This window comes from Rhizophagus irregularis, chromosome 8 (assembly GCF_026210795.1).
Source record: "Rhizophagus irregularis chromosome 8, complete sequence".
Lineage (NCBI taxonomy): Eukaryota > Fungi > Glomeromycota > Glomeromycetes > Glomerales > Glomeraceae > Rhizophagus > Rhizophagus irregularis.
This window is the reverse complement of record NC_089436.1, coordinates 2,220,891-2,237,812: the sequence shown is the minus strand read 5'-3', so window position 1 is coordinate 2,237,812 and position 16,922 is coordinate 2,220,891. Positions and strand designations below refer to the sequence as shown.

The window sequence follows — 16,922 nt, the reverse complement described above, 5'->3', positions numbered from 1 at the left end:
CCAGCCCGAATTATTATAATATGTAATTTTTTTTAAAAAAAAATTTTTATCAATGTATGACTTTTATGAAATGGTAGTTGTGATTTATTGCTGAAATCTACTTTTTCTTATGTGTAATAAAAAATTTTTAAAAATCACATTTTATTAGTACTTTACATAAGAAATCCCAGTTTTTTATTGGCTGAATTCTGGATCACATAATATAGAATTGGCATAGAAAATTGAAACAAAATTACGTAATTGTTGAGTATAGACTTCTGGCATCATATGTTTTTTTTAGATTTTTAAGTTCTTTCAGGTTTTGCAATTTTTAGTATAATATTATATTTTAATACATTAAAAAGTATATTCTCTTTTTTTATAGTTTTATTTTTTATTCATACTAACTATATTTCTTTTCTTTATACTATTTTTTAACTTCTTTTTCTTCAACATTATGTGATATGTTTTACTCTTAATTTGCTTTTATTTAATTATTAATTTTTTTTTGTAAATTCACTCTTTAATTTATTTATGAAATTTTTTTCCTTTTTTTTTATAATGGGTATTTTTTTTTTTTTAGTCTTTAGATTTTTGTTTATTTTCTAATTTTTATTTTTTACAAACTATATTTTTTTACTTTATGCTGCTCTTTAACTTAACATGTTTTACTTTTCAATATAACAAATTTTATTTTTTAACTTCATAGATTTCATTATTATTTTATTCTTTAATTTTCTTTATAAGTTTTACTTTTTATTTTTATAGTTTTGTTCTTTTGTTTGCTTTGTTATTATCATATATTTTTTTTATGTACCATAATTACTACTGTAGTTTTATTAAAAATAATAAAGTATGAATTTGATAGTTTTTTCAAATTAATAAACTTTAATTAAATGTTTTAAACTATTATAATACAAAAAAATTTGCAAATAAAAGTATTGCAAATTTTTAACAAAAATAAATTAAAATTGACCAATTAAAATATTGGTAAAAAAACTATGTAAAATATAAATTTTTAGGAAGGTAATTTAACCTGGATTATTTAACCCAAGGGACAAGTTAACAAAACTCAACTATTATATATATATAATATAATTTTATATATTTTTATAATAAAACTATAATTTTATATAATTATTAAAATTAAAATTAAAAATTATTATTATATAGTTTCATCATGATGTTGGTTAAAGTAATTTATTAATATTTATTATTAGCACTTAATAAGTATAAAATATTAATAAAGCTCATCAGGAATATTTGCTGGTTGAGTGAGGTATTTTAGAGGTTAATGTTTATGATTACGTAAACTTTTTTACTATAATTAAATATCGATCCCTATGAGGGTAAATAAAAAAAAAATTATATAAATACTAATAAAATGCTTATTAAATAATGCTTATTAAATATTGTTATTCAGTAAACATAAAATTTCAGTTGGTCCAACATTATGATGTAGTTAAACAGACATCATTAATATTTGTGATAAAGAATAATAATATATAATTTAGCTTTAAATACCAAAAGATTATTTGCAATATTAACTTTAAATCTTTAAAATTCTAATGATTTTGAATTATTTAAAGTTAAATATATATAAGTTAATAAACAATATATATGAAGTATAATTTACTGAATACAGCAGGATGTAATGAGATGGCCTTTATAGAAAAACTATATATTATGTAAAATATATTTTTGTTAATAAAGTCACTATATATATATTTATATAAAGTTATTTTGTTTTATAAAGTGGTTAGTTTATAGTGAATTGATCATAGCTGGTTAGAAACCACCAGTGGTAGATATATTATTTATTTTTCTAATTTAAAAATCGGAGATCTAATAGTTTGTAAAATTAAAACAATTATTACAATTATGATCGGGTATTTATTTTAATAACTACATATTTCAAAATTAAAAAAACAATTATTTGTTAACGTTTTTCTTTAAAATCAAGGTTTTTATGGGTATAAGAGTAACAATTAGAATTTGTATTGGCTATATATATAAATTCTTACAATGTAGCTATTATTAACGGGATATATTTTAATGTTTACAATAAAATAAATAAACTTATTAATCATAATTAATAATAAAAGGTTAGTAAAATACATTACTAAAATTATTCTAAATTTTATTAAATCTATTTGATCATGTACCGTATCATACTGAGAGTCTATGGGTAAGCATACTCTGTATCTTTACTGCTGTTTACTGATTTGACAGTCTGCCCTAAATTTTAATAAAGCGAGATATATGACTTTGTCATTAAATCTGTTGAAAAAACATCATTAAACCTATTAAACCTATTGAAAAAGATCATTAAACCTATTAACCCTATTGAAAAGATCATTAAACTATTGGAAAAGCATCATTAAACCTATTAAAACTATTGTCACTTACCGTAAACTAAAAAAATCGCCGTCTGATTTAGTAGATCTACACCAACTGAATTGTTAGTACCGATTTCATGTGAAAAAAGTTCATATATATATATATATATATATATAACACTCAGAAATGAAATTCATCATAATGTATCTAATAATAAATAAACGTAATTTTCGGTACGTACATTGTACGTTATAGAAAATATGATCAGATCAATCAAATTATGACGAGACTGTTTCAAAGTTATACATGGGAATGAATTAGGTTCAATCCATGCCAAAATATTATGGTACATTACACCAATTCGGCATTACACCTGTGTAATACTGGTTTTATGACAAAATTTGGTGTAATATATCGGCGCTTTAATGTTCAAAAAAAAAAACCAACAAAAAACACGATTACGTCACGATTAATTTTGGGTCGCGTTAACAGATTTACATTAATTCTGGGCAAAATTATTAATCTTTATTCGTCATAACGGCGCGAAAATAAATAAAATAAATTACATTGTTCAATTAAAAGGAAAATTATATGTATATATATATATTATAATTATTATATATACAGTATATATACAATACATTTTTACATTCTTTGTTATACTAATATTTTTATTATCTAATATAAATAATTTTCTTGCCCAAAAGGAATTGAATTGAACCTTATTTGTTTAATCAATCAAATATTATAACGTATTTTAACAAGCAACAAAGATTTTCCACGCATTCTAATATGAATTAAAAGTAAACCTTAATTAAAAGTAATATATAATTGACAATTTATTAAGAGATCAATAGTTTCGGTATTAAAACACCGGTTTTTAATTCCCGAACATGTAAATTTATAATATATATATATAGTTTTATACAGTATAAATAAATGTATCATTGTTTATCTGATTTAGATGAATTTGGATAATTTTAATTTTTTGGCTAGAATGAGAAAAATTTTCTCTTTTTAATGATTTTCTTTGTTTACGAAACACATCATTAATATTTATATACGAATCTTGATCGATAATTCAATTCCCGGTGGAATTATATACAAAATAAACATATATATGTATTGTGTATATATACATTTAAGTATATATATTATGTATATACAGTAAAAAAAAAAAAGCGCCAAAAAGTAAACATAAAAAAAAAAATTTACCGGAAAAAAAAAAATTTGTCAAAAATGTCAATAAAAATTTAATCATATGAAAATGTCAAAAAGTGTCAATTGTCAAAGCGCTGTTACACAATCCCCGCAGCTTATATTAATTTTTGTGGGGTAAATAAATCCGTAAAATTGATAATTAACGATAATTTAAGAAAATTTTTTATTCGTTGAAAAAGAATTTTTTCAGGTGATTTAAAATTAAACCAAATCAAGGATTTTTCAATGCAATGAACTTGATTTTGACATTGGGCTTACATTTTTCTATAAATATTTTAATCTACTTATAGTATCTCTTTTATGATGAAACCCTATGTCATTATCCCCTCAATCGTAAACAATGTCACTTTTTTTTTACAATGAGCAAACAAAGAAAAATAATTTTTGGTTCTTCTTTAAAAAAAAAAAAATTATATATATATTGATACGTGTTTACATCACACAGCATCATTATCATTATCATAACTGGATATATTTGTAAAAAAAAAAACCCTGCATAAATGATTAAGTAATGGCCCATGAATAAAAAGAACTTGTTTAAAAAAAAAAATACAAAGAAAACTGATATATAGATAAAGTTATTTCAATAAAACCTATTAAAGTCATAAGATGTAGTGTAAAATTATACAAACCAAAAAAAGAAGAAATCTATTGAAATAAATTGAAATGTAAAATAATAATGCTTGAATGTTAATATATAAAATTTTTTACTATTGTTTCTTTATGCATTTTCTTTACACCTGACTTTGGTAATAATTTCTTTTTTTAAATAATTTCTCGGTAAAATAACATAAAAATAATACAATTTTCATGAGTTTTTTTTAAAAAAAAATATATTTTAAATAATGAAAGATAAAAAGACAATGAACGAAACCTTGTTCATGGTTACACGAATAATTGAACAATGGCGTTACTTAAGTTTTAAAATGGCGCACAGTTTTATGAGTAAAGGTATATGAGAATCGGAATAGTTAAATAAAAATGACAAATTTAGTAATTGAAAAGAAAAACTATTACTTCATAATTAGTAGGTACGTTCATATATTCATTAAAAACTTTGATGCATGAATAGAACAATATGATTTTCTCAATCCAATTGTGTTTAGGAAAATATTTTCATTTATTCATTGAGAATTTTTTTTTTAAAAGAAACCATTTTTTTTTTCTATCATTAATTTTAACGAAAATATTACGGAATAAATTCGGTGATTTTTTTAAAGAAATCTATTATCTAACTTTGGTCAACAATAAATCCATCATTTTAAGTAATTTATTCTTGTAAAGTATTTTTTCATGATAATCGAAGGAATTTCCGAACATATTTCCGTTATATACGTATACTGATGAAGTACATTGTTAAAAATACGAAACATTTCTTTTTTACGCCATTATTATTTATTAGAAGAGAAATTATTAGCCAACTTACATATCGATCACATGTTAAATAACTACTTAATATTACTAATAATAATTTCATTGTTATTTATATCACCTAATACAGATTTATCCGTAATAATAACTCATAATAACCCATAATAACCCATAATAACCCATAATAATCCCAACCCCCCTACCCCGGAAGATAAAAAATATTCATATGAAAAGAAAACAAAGTATTCAGGATTAAAGTTTTACTTGATTTACTTGATTTAAACTCGGTTAATATTTCAATACAAATTCCGAAATTTTTGTTAACTAAAAATAAGTGAAAATACCAAATTTAGTTTTATTAAAACATTATGACTAAACAATATTTACAATATTTTGCAAGTTAAATAACAAGTTTTTGTTTTTGTCATTCCTTAAAATTTTCTGTGACGATCTCATTGTATATATGTGACGTTTCTATATCTTGAAACTTTTCTTCATTCCGAATAAATTATGATAATCTGTTTCATTCTTTACTTTCCAAAATAACAAATTTCATTTCATTTTAAAAAAATTATTATAAAATATATATATAAAATATACATATTAAAATAAGCTATCCAAATTAGAAATACATAAGCGCCACTATTACACATTATCACATATATTACCATATATTTTACATATTTTACACATATTACACATATTACACAAAAACAAAACAAAAACTCTGTTAATTATAATCTTTTGAAATACAAAAATGGAAAATCATGATTTTTATTGAAATGAACAAATATATCGATTAACAATATAAACAGTTTTAACTAGTGGTGAGAAATTATTAATGCATTTAAATACTTTTATAATTTATACAACTGAAAAATTATTTGATCATCAACATAAATTAAAAATGATTAATTAACAAATTAATACGCATAAATTCTCCTCGGTATAACAAATATCGTAACCATTAAAAAACCAAACAAAAAATTTTCTTTTATTTCCCATATATTTTTCATTTAAAATTCATTTAAATTCTTTATAATATAAAAAAAAAAAAATATATTTTTTTTAAACCTTTTTTTTCCCCTTGTAATCCAATTTTGATTTTCTGTAGGCAAAAATAAAGTAACAATTTAAGTAATTTATTGAAAGAAACAAACTAATCACAAATCTGAAACGCGTTTTGCATATAACAAATAAAAAATTCATTTAAGCATAAAAAAGTAAAAAAGTATGTATAATATATAATATATACAATATAATTATATTATATATTATATATTATATTATATATCTTCTTGTGATCTTTTATTTATCCTAAACAAAATCACGTATATAAATAAATTTTGAAAATTTTTTGTTATGTATTTCATTTTCTTACAAATTTGGTAATGAATGATATATATATATAAACATTTATACAAGGTATATATATACATTTTATATAAATTCTATATATATAATACGCCTCAATGTCACAATACATAAATTTTATTTATACCAGCCACATAAATTAAAGAGTTGTGTAAAATAGATCATTATTTGATGTCCAAATTTTGACAACAGAGTAATTTCGTTCCTTTTAAGTTTTGGTTGTGTAAAATTAACTATAATGAAGAATGCAAATTATATTGTTGTTGATTTATGCATCTAAAAAACTTTTTACTATAAGCATTTTATACTAAAATGATGCATGATGAAAGTAAAATGAAAACCCGAAAATTCGGAATCGATTTGTGTAAAAGTTGTACATCATATTAAGTAACATATTACGTAAGTGAATTAATTGCCAATCATTAACAACCTCAATATTCCAATTTGTTTTTCCGTCATTTCATGTGATGTAAAAACGCGAAATTAAACTAGTTTTTATACATATATATAAATTCACGTTTTAATGAATACAAATAAAGTCTTATTATTATTATTATTATTATTATTATTATTATTATTTATTCATAATAATAAAAAAAAAAAAAAGAAAAAAGTTTGTAATTACAAAGTACCATTTTTAGTTCATAAGAGAAAAAAAAAATCTTGGATGTTAATTGAGAAGAAAGTTTTTATAAAAGGAAAAGATCTTTTGAACGCGTGATCAAACCATTGTATATTGAATATAATCATTGTTAATCTAATAGTATTAATAGTGAATAACCTTAAATTTTTAATTTAAAACGCGTAAAAAAAAAAAAAAGGAGAATTTGATTATCAAAAGAAAACAATAGAACCAAAATTGGTTTAGTAGTTGTTTAAATAACTAAAAAGTTATCAAGTTTTTTGTCGGCGTAAAAAAAAAATAAATATATCCGTTGATATAATATCTAATATATCTTCTTATCCGTCTTGAACCATTAATAGACTTTTTAGTATAATAAACATTTTTATCGAATTCCTACTAGTACTTTATATACATGAGATGATAATCGGTAGATAGCGAAATAGTCCAAACGCGGAATTTCTTTTGATGTCCTAAAATTGACAACTATTATTATCTTTGTTGATCTGTACCACTCTTATATTTTATCGTGCGCCACTAACAAATTCTTTTTTTTGTTATGATCGTAATCACGCGTGATTTCTATCTTTATTTTATCGTATTCTATATTTATATCAAACTTTTTTCTGATTTTTTTTCTATAATTAGCATTCATTTCAATATTTAACCTATCATTTGTCATCCATATGGTCAATTAATAAATGCATTTCGGAAATGACCAATTAATAATATTTGACACTCTTAATAGACATTTGATAAACAATTATGATGATTAGTTTACTGGGGTTGCACATTACACCTAGTTAGTGTAAATTACCTCCGAACTAGTTTTACTTTTATGTGTGATAATAAATACATTATCCAATTTTGACCTCTTTTTCGTTAGTATAAGCCTGGGTAAAAAAAACCCCCCCCCCCCTTACTTTCTCAATCTAATAATTTATATTGTCTTCCACATATATTCAATTAATTTCAAACCGTTCAATTAATTGATCGATTTATATATTTTTTTCTCAAGTCCGAATATGAATGTTTTTTTTAAAAAAAAAAAAATTTTTTTTTTCTCTTATTTTAAATTACCCCGTTTTGTTTACTCCTTTCGTTTATTAACCCATTGTTACCTTTTAAGTAAAACAACCCGTGTCACCGGAAACTTCATAATAAAAAATCTTTCTAAAATAATTTTTCATTTTTTATCCAAGTGTGGCTGGGATTTGATTTTTTCAATAAATAGTCCATCAAACTGGCTATGGATTATTTTTTTTCCTCATCGCAATTTTTAGGCCTCTTTTTTTTTCTTTTTTTTTTTTTTTTGAAAAGAAGCTCTTTCTTTTTCAATTTTTTTTAATAGAATAAAATATTTTCGAAAAAAAGTAGAGTTTTTTTTTTATTTATAATAATTAATATACGTTTATAATAATCTCGAAAGGTTCTAAAAAAATCATTTTTTTTTTTTAAAAAAAAAAGGAATAAAATAATAATAATAATTTTTATTTTATTTTTTTTATTTTTTTCGGATCCTTTTCTAACGACAAAAAATACAAACGAAGAATCACTATATAATAATATATTCTTTTTCAATTTTTCAATTTTTCAATCAAAAAAAAAAACTTTTTTTTATTTAAAGGAAAAAAAAAAAAAAGACATTTTTCTCGACAGTTATTAATAATAATATAAAAAAAAATAATAATGGGTTTACCAATATCACCAAAACGTAAACGAGTAATTTTACCGATATATAAACAAACGGATCATACACCAGCATTTTATAAAGATCCTTTTACGAATAAATTGATTCCAACAGCTTATTTTTTAAAAAATTTAGACGAGATTGGACCTCAGCACTGGAGGAATAACTACACTTCCGATTTTTTATTAAGAGTCGTCAGGACGACTGAAATTGATTATTATTGTAATTATTTCTTATCTTATTCTAACATAAATAATAATGAAAAGGGTAATGAAAATAATGTACCAATAATAAATTGTAGTAATTCAAATATTTCAGCTTCTGAAGCCGCTGAAATAACTTGTCATTTTAATGTCATGTTATATAATTATCAACAGCAGCTTTATAATATAATTCATCAATCTCAATCACAACAACAACAACAACAACAACAACAACAACTATTACAAGAACAGCAACAGCAACAGCAGCAACAACAACAACAACAACAGCAGCAGCAGCAACAGCAACAGCAACAAAATCATCATTATAATCAACAATATTTGCAACAGGTTACGCCTCCAGCATCCCCTCCAACATCTCCTACTTTTAATAAACAATTACAATCATCACCATCAACATCAACGTATTATTTCTGGGCTCATACATTAGTATTAGCAACTCAGTCAGGATTTTTTAATCAACTTTTAGGTCCTATAAATATTTTAGGGAATCGTTCTAAATATTCCAATATTTTAACTATTCCAATACCTTATCCTGAAGCTTTTGAACCTATTTTACATTGGTTATATCATCATGATGATGATGCTTGGTTAGATTTAATCACTTTGGAGAATTTCCCTAAATTTTATGCTAATGTGAGTTTCTTAAAATTAGGAAGAGAAGCTTATGATATATTAGATGCATTTATTGAAGAAGCTGAAGAAATGGGTGTTGATATTGATTTTGATGGTATAGTTGAACCTTATTAAAGGTGTCCTTTGTTAATAATTCTTTAGGAATGAGAGAAATGGGTGGGATTTTTGATGAGAAGAAATTGTTGGATTGATTTATTTATGATTGACTCAAAAAGTTACTCTTAAGGAATTGATGATTTTAAAACTTCCCTATTAAAAGGGAAAGAAAAAAAGGACTATTAAAATCAACAAAAAAAAAAAGTAAATATTGATTATTTATTTAATGTTCTCTCATACCCTTTAATAATCGTTCTAGGAAGGATGAATTTGAGATTGATATTTTATATTTGGATGTGTGTTTGGTTGGATTGAATCAAAATTTGGTTGAAATGATAATGTTTTTTTGCTGGACGATAATTTCGGTTTGTGATCAATTCAAGTATTTTCCGTGAGGAAGATTCTGCGAATTTGATTTATGGAAACTACAGCGAAACGTTTTTTTTTTAAAAAAAAAAGAACGAAAAAATGACACAAAAAAAAAACCAAAAAACAATTTAATAACACTAGGATTTATTTATTATTTAAAAAACAAACAATAAAAATATTCGATTACAAATCGAAATAAGATTTTTTAAAAAAATATCGTCCCTGGTAATTGCAAAAAGGAATTGTAAATACCGAATAAGGAAGAAACACACATCTATGGCTTTACTTCGTCCAATTTTTTTAAGCTTCTAAATTTTTTAATCACGTGATCTTTCTTGGAGGAAAACGAAAATTGTTGCGGCGATTGTATCTCCCTTCGGTTTTTTCTTTCAATAAAGTTCGCGCGAGAATAACTTAATTTATATAACTTGTATACAAAAAAAAAAATTTGAAAAACAAAAAAAATAAATTTATGTTTTTATTATATTTTTATTATCATACTCTTTTTTTTTACTGTTTTCTTTTCTCTATATATATTCACATGTTTTTACTCTTTTTTACTCTTTTTTTTATAACCTTTATATACTTTCTTCATTTCTTTTAAGACTATTTATCCTTATTTCTTTTCCTAATCTCAAACATTCATTCCCTCAACATCCAAACTATCCGAATACAATGCCTTTAACATTATTTTTTCGATATCTCCATTTCAATTTATCCTTCCTTTTTTATTTTAATACCAACAAACCCTTCATTTTATTTTTATTTTATATGTTTATATCATTTTTTTATTTTTTTATTTTTTTTATTATTCTTTTACATTTTTGGGTTTGATTTGGTATTGAGTATTATTCAGTGAATGGTTATTTTTTGAGATTAGATGATGAAAAAAGGATATTACTCCGTAGTACGTATGTTATATTTTTATTTATGTATATATATATATATACAACCTTTACAATGTATCATAAATATACAGTACATTACTAGTACATAACTTCTTTTATATATTATGACTTTTGATAAGTTTGAAAGATACCTGTTTTTTATATTCTTTTATTTATTATTTATATGATCTTATCATTTTCCCGTACTTATTGTACTTATTGTACTTATTGTGAATTCTCATCTTTCTTCAATGTAAATGTTTTACTTCTCCCCTGTTTTTATTTTATTCTATTTTTTGTTTATTTTTTTTTCTTCTTGTTGTCCATATTGAATAATAATTCTACCTTTTTATTATTAATGTAAAAAAAAAGAAAAAATAAATAAAATAAATAAATAAATAAAAATAAAAAATAAAAATAACTTTTTGTGTAAAAAAAAACAGAAATAAATATATTAACGTACGTCAAATGATGTAAATTAATTGTTATCACGCATATTGCTTTATGTTATTATAAAGCACAATTGATAAAAATATTAATCTTAGTGGCATAAAAGGTAAATGTAAAAAAATTTTCTTTACATTTAAATATATTATAAAAAGTTATGCGGTTCGTTCATTACATTTATAATCCAGATTATTTAACTAAAAGTTGTCAATTATGTAATCACGTGATGCTAAGTAAATTCGGTACTACAGTTTGATAATTCAAAAAAGATTAAAGATTTTTTTTTTTTTGTTGCACTTTTTGATTTATTGTTCAAGTATTATACGGACTAGATATATATATACTACAAAAAAGAAAACTACTTGCAGATATGTATAATAAGTGGATTATTAAAAATTACAGTAGTTATTTATAATTTTCTCCTTAATTATTTTAAATTTCTATAACATCTTTTTTCACTTTTAGTTAATAATGGTTTAAATTATTTAAAATAAATTACATAATAAACTTTTAACAAAAATTTAACAGTTCAATTAGGTTTTAAATTTTTCAAATTAAATATTAAAGATTAGAATTTTGAAATTTGAATAATTTTGGACAAAAGTAGGCAGAAGTCTATTTTTGTTAATTACTTAAAATTGCACATAATAACAAATACTTGAAATTTTAATATGTGTTACTAACATAGGTTTTTAAAAATATAATACCAAATTTTTATGCTTCTAACTTTCATACAACTGTATTAATTAAAAAAAGAAATTTGATAATTGTTATACTAGTTAAATGAAAGTAGTGGTCTTTTTATATTTGTTAATTACTCAAAATAATAGTGCTTGAAATTTTAATATGTAATAATATAGATTTTAAATGATATAATATCAAAATTTCATGCTTCTAACTTTTATACTGCTGTATTGATAAAAAAATTTTTAAAATTTCTGATTGATCGCTAAATTAAAAAAAAATGGAAACTTTAATGATATTGTTAATTGTTATTTTTTAGAAAAGAGTAAATCGTCATTTCTTCAAATAGTACCAGCCTACTGGGGTATTATTCAAATTCACATTTAAGTATTTTTGAAAATACCCCAGTACTAATCAAAATTTGATTTGGATAGTATCCCAGAACTCAGATACGTACCCAGCCAATACTAATCAAATTATATGTACTATATATACATATACTTTATAAATCATAGCTGATAAACTTTATTAACAGAAAATTGACTTTAATTCTATTATCACATAATTAGTACCCCCTTTCAATGTACCCCTTTTTATAGTTCCCTCCTATACCGTAAAATCATGAAAATAAGCACCATTTTTTTGCAATCATGTGATCACAAAAATTGATAGGGGTGCTTATTTTTACGATTTTTTTTTACTCCTTAATTTTTTTTTTACACGTTTAAAAAATATACTTATTCTTTTTTTTTACCCCTTAATTTTTTTTACGCGTCTAAAGAATATACTTGTTCTTAAAAAAATGATAAACAAAAAGGTTGGTGTAAGAGAAAGGACTTCATATTCAATAGAAGAAAAATTGATAGTAGTTAAATATGCTTTAGTAAATGGAAGAAATGCTGCAGCAAGATATTTTGATTTAAATGCTTCAATGATCAGAAGATGGATTAAATAAAGTGATGATTGGGAAAAAGAAAATAAAAAAAAGAAACATATTGGATCTGGTAGAAAGGCTTTTTATCTAAAAGCGGAAGACAAGTTATATAAATGGATAATTGAACAAAGAAAAAAAGGCTTAGCAGTTAATTATATAATGGTAAAATTACAAATGCATAAAATTCTTAAAGAGCCTGTAATTCAAAAATTATATCCAATGGGAGATAATGAGTTTCAAGGAACCCTTACTTGGATTCAATCATTTATGAAAAGATTTGATTTATCACTAAGAAGAAAAACTAAAATTTCGCAAAAATTACCTGAAGATACAGATGCAAAATTGGAAGAATTTAAGCGCTTTATTATATGATTAAGAATACAATATAACTTTGATCTGAATAGCATCTATAATATAGACGAAACTCCCATATGGTTTGATATAGCAGGCAATATGACTATTAATAATAAAGGGGGATAAAACAGTGCATATTCGTACTATTGGAAATGATAAAAATCAGTTTACAGTAGTTTTAACTTATTCGGCTAGTAAGAATTTTTAAATTTCTTTTTATTTATATTTATTTAAATTTAACAAATATTTTATTATTTAGATGGTTCCAAATATCCACCCATTTGTATTTTTAAAGGAAAACAACTTCCTTGTGGTGAAGTTATTTCAAAAGGAGTCATTTGTTGGTTTCAAGAAAATGGATCTTAGATTACGTATGACTGAGAATCTGTCATAAGAACCTGCTATGATAATGTATGATTCTTTCTGAGGTCATCTGGAAGAAAGTGTAAAAGAAAAGTTTAAACAGCATAATTTTCATTTAGCTGTTATTCCTACAGAATTAACTAGTATATGCCAACCATTGGATGTATCAATAAATAAACCTTTCAAAAATAATATGCGAAAAGAATGGCATATATGGATGTGTCAAGGTAGCACTAGTGAAACTGAAGCTGGTAATTTGAAAAGAGCAGGGATCAGTGATGTATATGCGGCTGGATTAAATGTTCGTAAGATGCTATTTCTGACCAAATTATCTTTAATTCTTTTAAAAAATGTCTATTTCGAATAATATGTTAGACGGATCTGAAGATGATATGGTTTATGAAGAAATTGACAGAATTTGAAGACAAAAATTTAGATGAATTAAATAATAGTACCAAAATTGTTGACAATTAAAATTCTTACCAGTTTATTTCTCAATAACTTCTTAACTCTGCCATAAGTCATAAATTGCGAAACTAATAAAATGTATTTTTTATAAAAAATTAAACAAAAAAGAAACATTAGTATAGTTTCTTAAATAAAATACTGAAGTTTCCTCTCATACCTACTATATTATATTTTACAGTCTACACTTTAAAAATTCTACAAAAATAATTATAAAAAAAATGTTAGTATTCATTTCTTTAAGTAAATGTAAGCGTTCCTCCTTTTGTACTTACAGTATTTTCATTTTAGAACTGAAATCTGTTCTCTTTAAAGGTGTTTCTTATAAAATTTAAAAATAAATATTTAATAATTAATACCAGTAATATTTTTAAATAAAAAATCACTGGTAAATTTTAAAAAAAATAAAAGTGGCTTTTTAACATATTACCAGTAGTTGCGCAATTTCAATTTTTAGAAGGTGCTTATCGGGAGTGCTTATTTTTAATTTTTTACAAATGCTGTTGCAAATTGACAGGGGTGCTTATTTTTAAGAGGTACTTATTTTCACGATTTTACGGTAGTATAAAAATATAAAAATTCATATATTTATTTTCTAAACTATATTTTTTACAATACAAAAAAAATATAATATTTTATTATGCATAATTTTAAGAAAATGTAAAAGTACAGTACTGTTGTTTTTTTAAAATTAATTTTCTTTTAATTTTTTCATAATTTGTATAAAAATAAAAACTAGGAAAAAGAAATTTCATGTATATACATTAACCAGAACTCTGTACTGCCACATATATATTAAAATTTCAGGTATCATTACTATGTATAATTCTAAATAAACTAACAGTATTGGATTATTTGCTCACTTTATTTATTTTTATATATAGTTAATTATCAAATTTTTGTTTCTAATTAAGAAAATTGTATGAAGGCTAGAAATCTAAAAATTTGATATTATATTCTTCAAAATTTATATTATTATATATTAAGATTTTAAGCATTGTTATTATGTGCAATTTTAAAAAATTAACATAATAGGATTCTGCTTACTTTTGTCTAAGTAGTATATATAAATTATTAGAATAGTTAAACTGATTTTATTAATATAATAATTATATTTCACTTTGCACCAGATTTTTTTATTTTATAATATTTGCAATATTTACCATATAAAAAAAATATTACTAATTAAATTTTTTTTTTAATTAGCATAACTTATTTGGTTTATTGCTGTTTTCAAATAAAATGTGATTAGCTAATTAATACAGGTTCACAAAAAAAATTCAATTTTATGTAACATTATTTTTAACCCAATAATATTTCTTTGATTTATAAATTTATATATAGATTATAGAAATTCATGTTTATTACTTCGTCTAGTAGACTAGTACTATATTCAATTTTATATTACATGTTAAAATGTCATTTAATAAAAATGAAGTATATGAAGTACAAGTATATATAAGAAAATATCAAATAGAAACGTACTTTATCTATTAAAAGTGCTTATACTGTGGAAAAAACTTTTCATTTGTAAACTATCATTGTAATAAGTATGAAAAACCAGCAAAAAATAACTGAATAGCTAAAGTACGTAGCTATAAAGGTTTGTGCTATGATTATATTTCTTCGCTAATTAATTACGTCATATTTTGGTGAATGAACCAATTTACTATTTATTATAAAATTACTATGAATTAATTATGTCTGTCAAAATACATTACATCTGTCAAAATAAATTTAATTAGTATTTTGTCATTTTGACGAAAAGTATAGCTATAATACAAGTAATTCTTGACTTTTTTTAAACAAATTTATGAGTAGAAGTAATCTTAAATTTGGTTATGAAGTTAATCTGAAAACTTCCTTTTACTATTTACTTTATACAACTTATAATAGTAAAATAAGTCAAAAAATAATAAATTTGGAAAGGAAATAAAAAAAAAAGAATCCAGCAATTTAATAGTAGTAAATCCAATGACAGAATTACAGCTTCATATATCAATTAAAAATGGCATTATAGTGGATTTATGAAATTTGGCAAAAATCCTGCTGTACCTTTAGAAATAAATATAACATACTTTTAATACTGGAAATATTGGTTAAGTAATAGAAAAATTGGTTAGATGCAAGATTTAGAATACAAAAAAATTTTTTAGAGTTCATTTTTAACTATTTACTAATAAATTTGGAAAATTTGATGACTAAAAGACTGTCAAATATTTATTTAATTTGACATGATGGACAAATTTAAGGTATTTTATAAATCTGCTATAATGGAAAGAAACTTTTACCATCTATTTTAGTTAATTGGTTATTTGATGATACAAAATATATTAATTTTTTAATAAAAGTTGAACAATTTATTTTTGAATATATAGGATTAATCTAAGACCCTGAATAATACTAATATAACTCACAAGTAAACTTTAAGTACTAAAGTAAAAATACATTTTATAACATAACTCTGTCAATATTGAAGCTAGGAATTTGATTTTACTATCATTAGAATCCTCTCATCAAAACGAATCCAATGATATAAATTTTATTAAAATCGAATTACTGGTTATGTTAAAAACAGAGATATGTAGGATAATAAAATTTTGAAAATACTTCTGTAATATGCAACTTTTGAAAAATTTTAATATAAACTCTACACAAACTCAAATGTGAGTTGTGTTCAGGGTCTTATTAATCTTTAATAATGAATATTTTTTAGCATATAAGAGTAATTTAGAAGTTGAAGTAGGAATACTTTTAGATAATAAAATTATTTTTGAAGTATTTTTAAAAGATTATCAACGTTACATTTCTAATAAGAAAAAGGTGATAATAATTGTAACTATGAAGATAAGAATATAAAGTAAAAATT

General features: G+C 22.6%; 2 protein-coding genes across 2 annotated transcripts; both read left to right on the top strand.

Annotated features, from left to right (window-relative positions):
- The first annotated feature begins 8,221 nt into the window (after positions 1 to 8,221).
- Positions 8,222 to 10,520, top strand: OCT59_028395 (uncharacterized protein). Its single transcript, XM_066147256.1, has one exon. It carries the CDS (start codon positions 8,597 to 8,599, stop codon positions 9,566 to 9,568), a length of 972 nt encoding a protein of 323 aa, XP_065993981.1. The 5' UTR covers positions 8,222 to 8,596; the 3' UTR covers positions 9,569 to 10,520.
- A 2,510-nt stretch (positions 10,521 to 13,030) lies between these two features.
- Positions 13,031 to 13,243, top strand: OCT59_028394 (uncharacterized protein; the record flags this gene model as incomplete). The annotated part of the gene is made up of 1 exon (XM_066147255.1): positions 13,031 to 13,243. The coding sequence occupies one exon, from the start codon at positions 13,031 to 13,033 to the stop codon at positions 13,241 to 13,243; it is 213 nt and encodes a 70-aa protein (XP_065993980.1).
- Between the last annotated feature and the right edge of the window lie 3,679 nt (positions 13,244 to 16,922).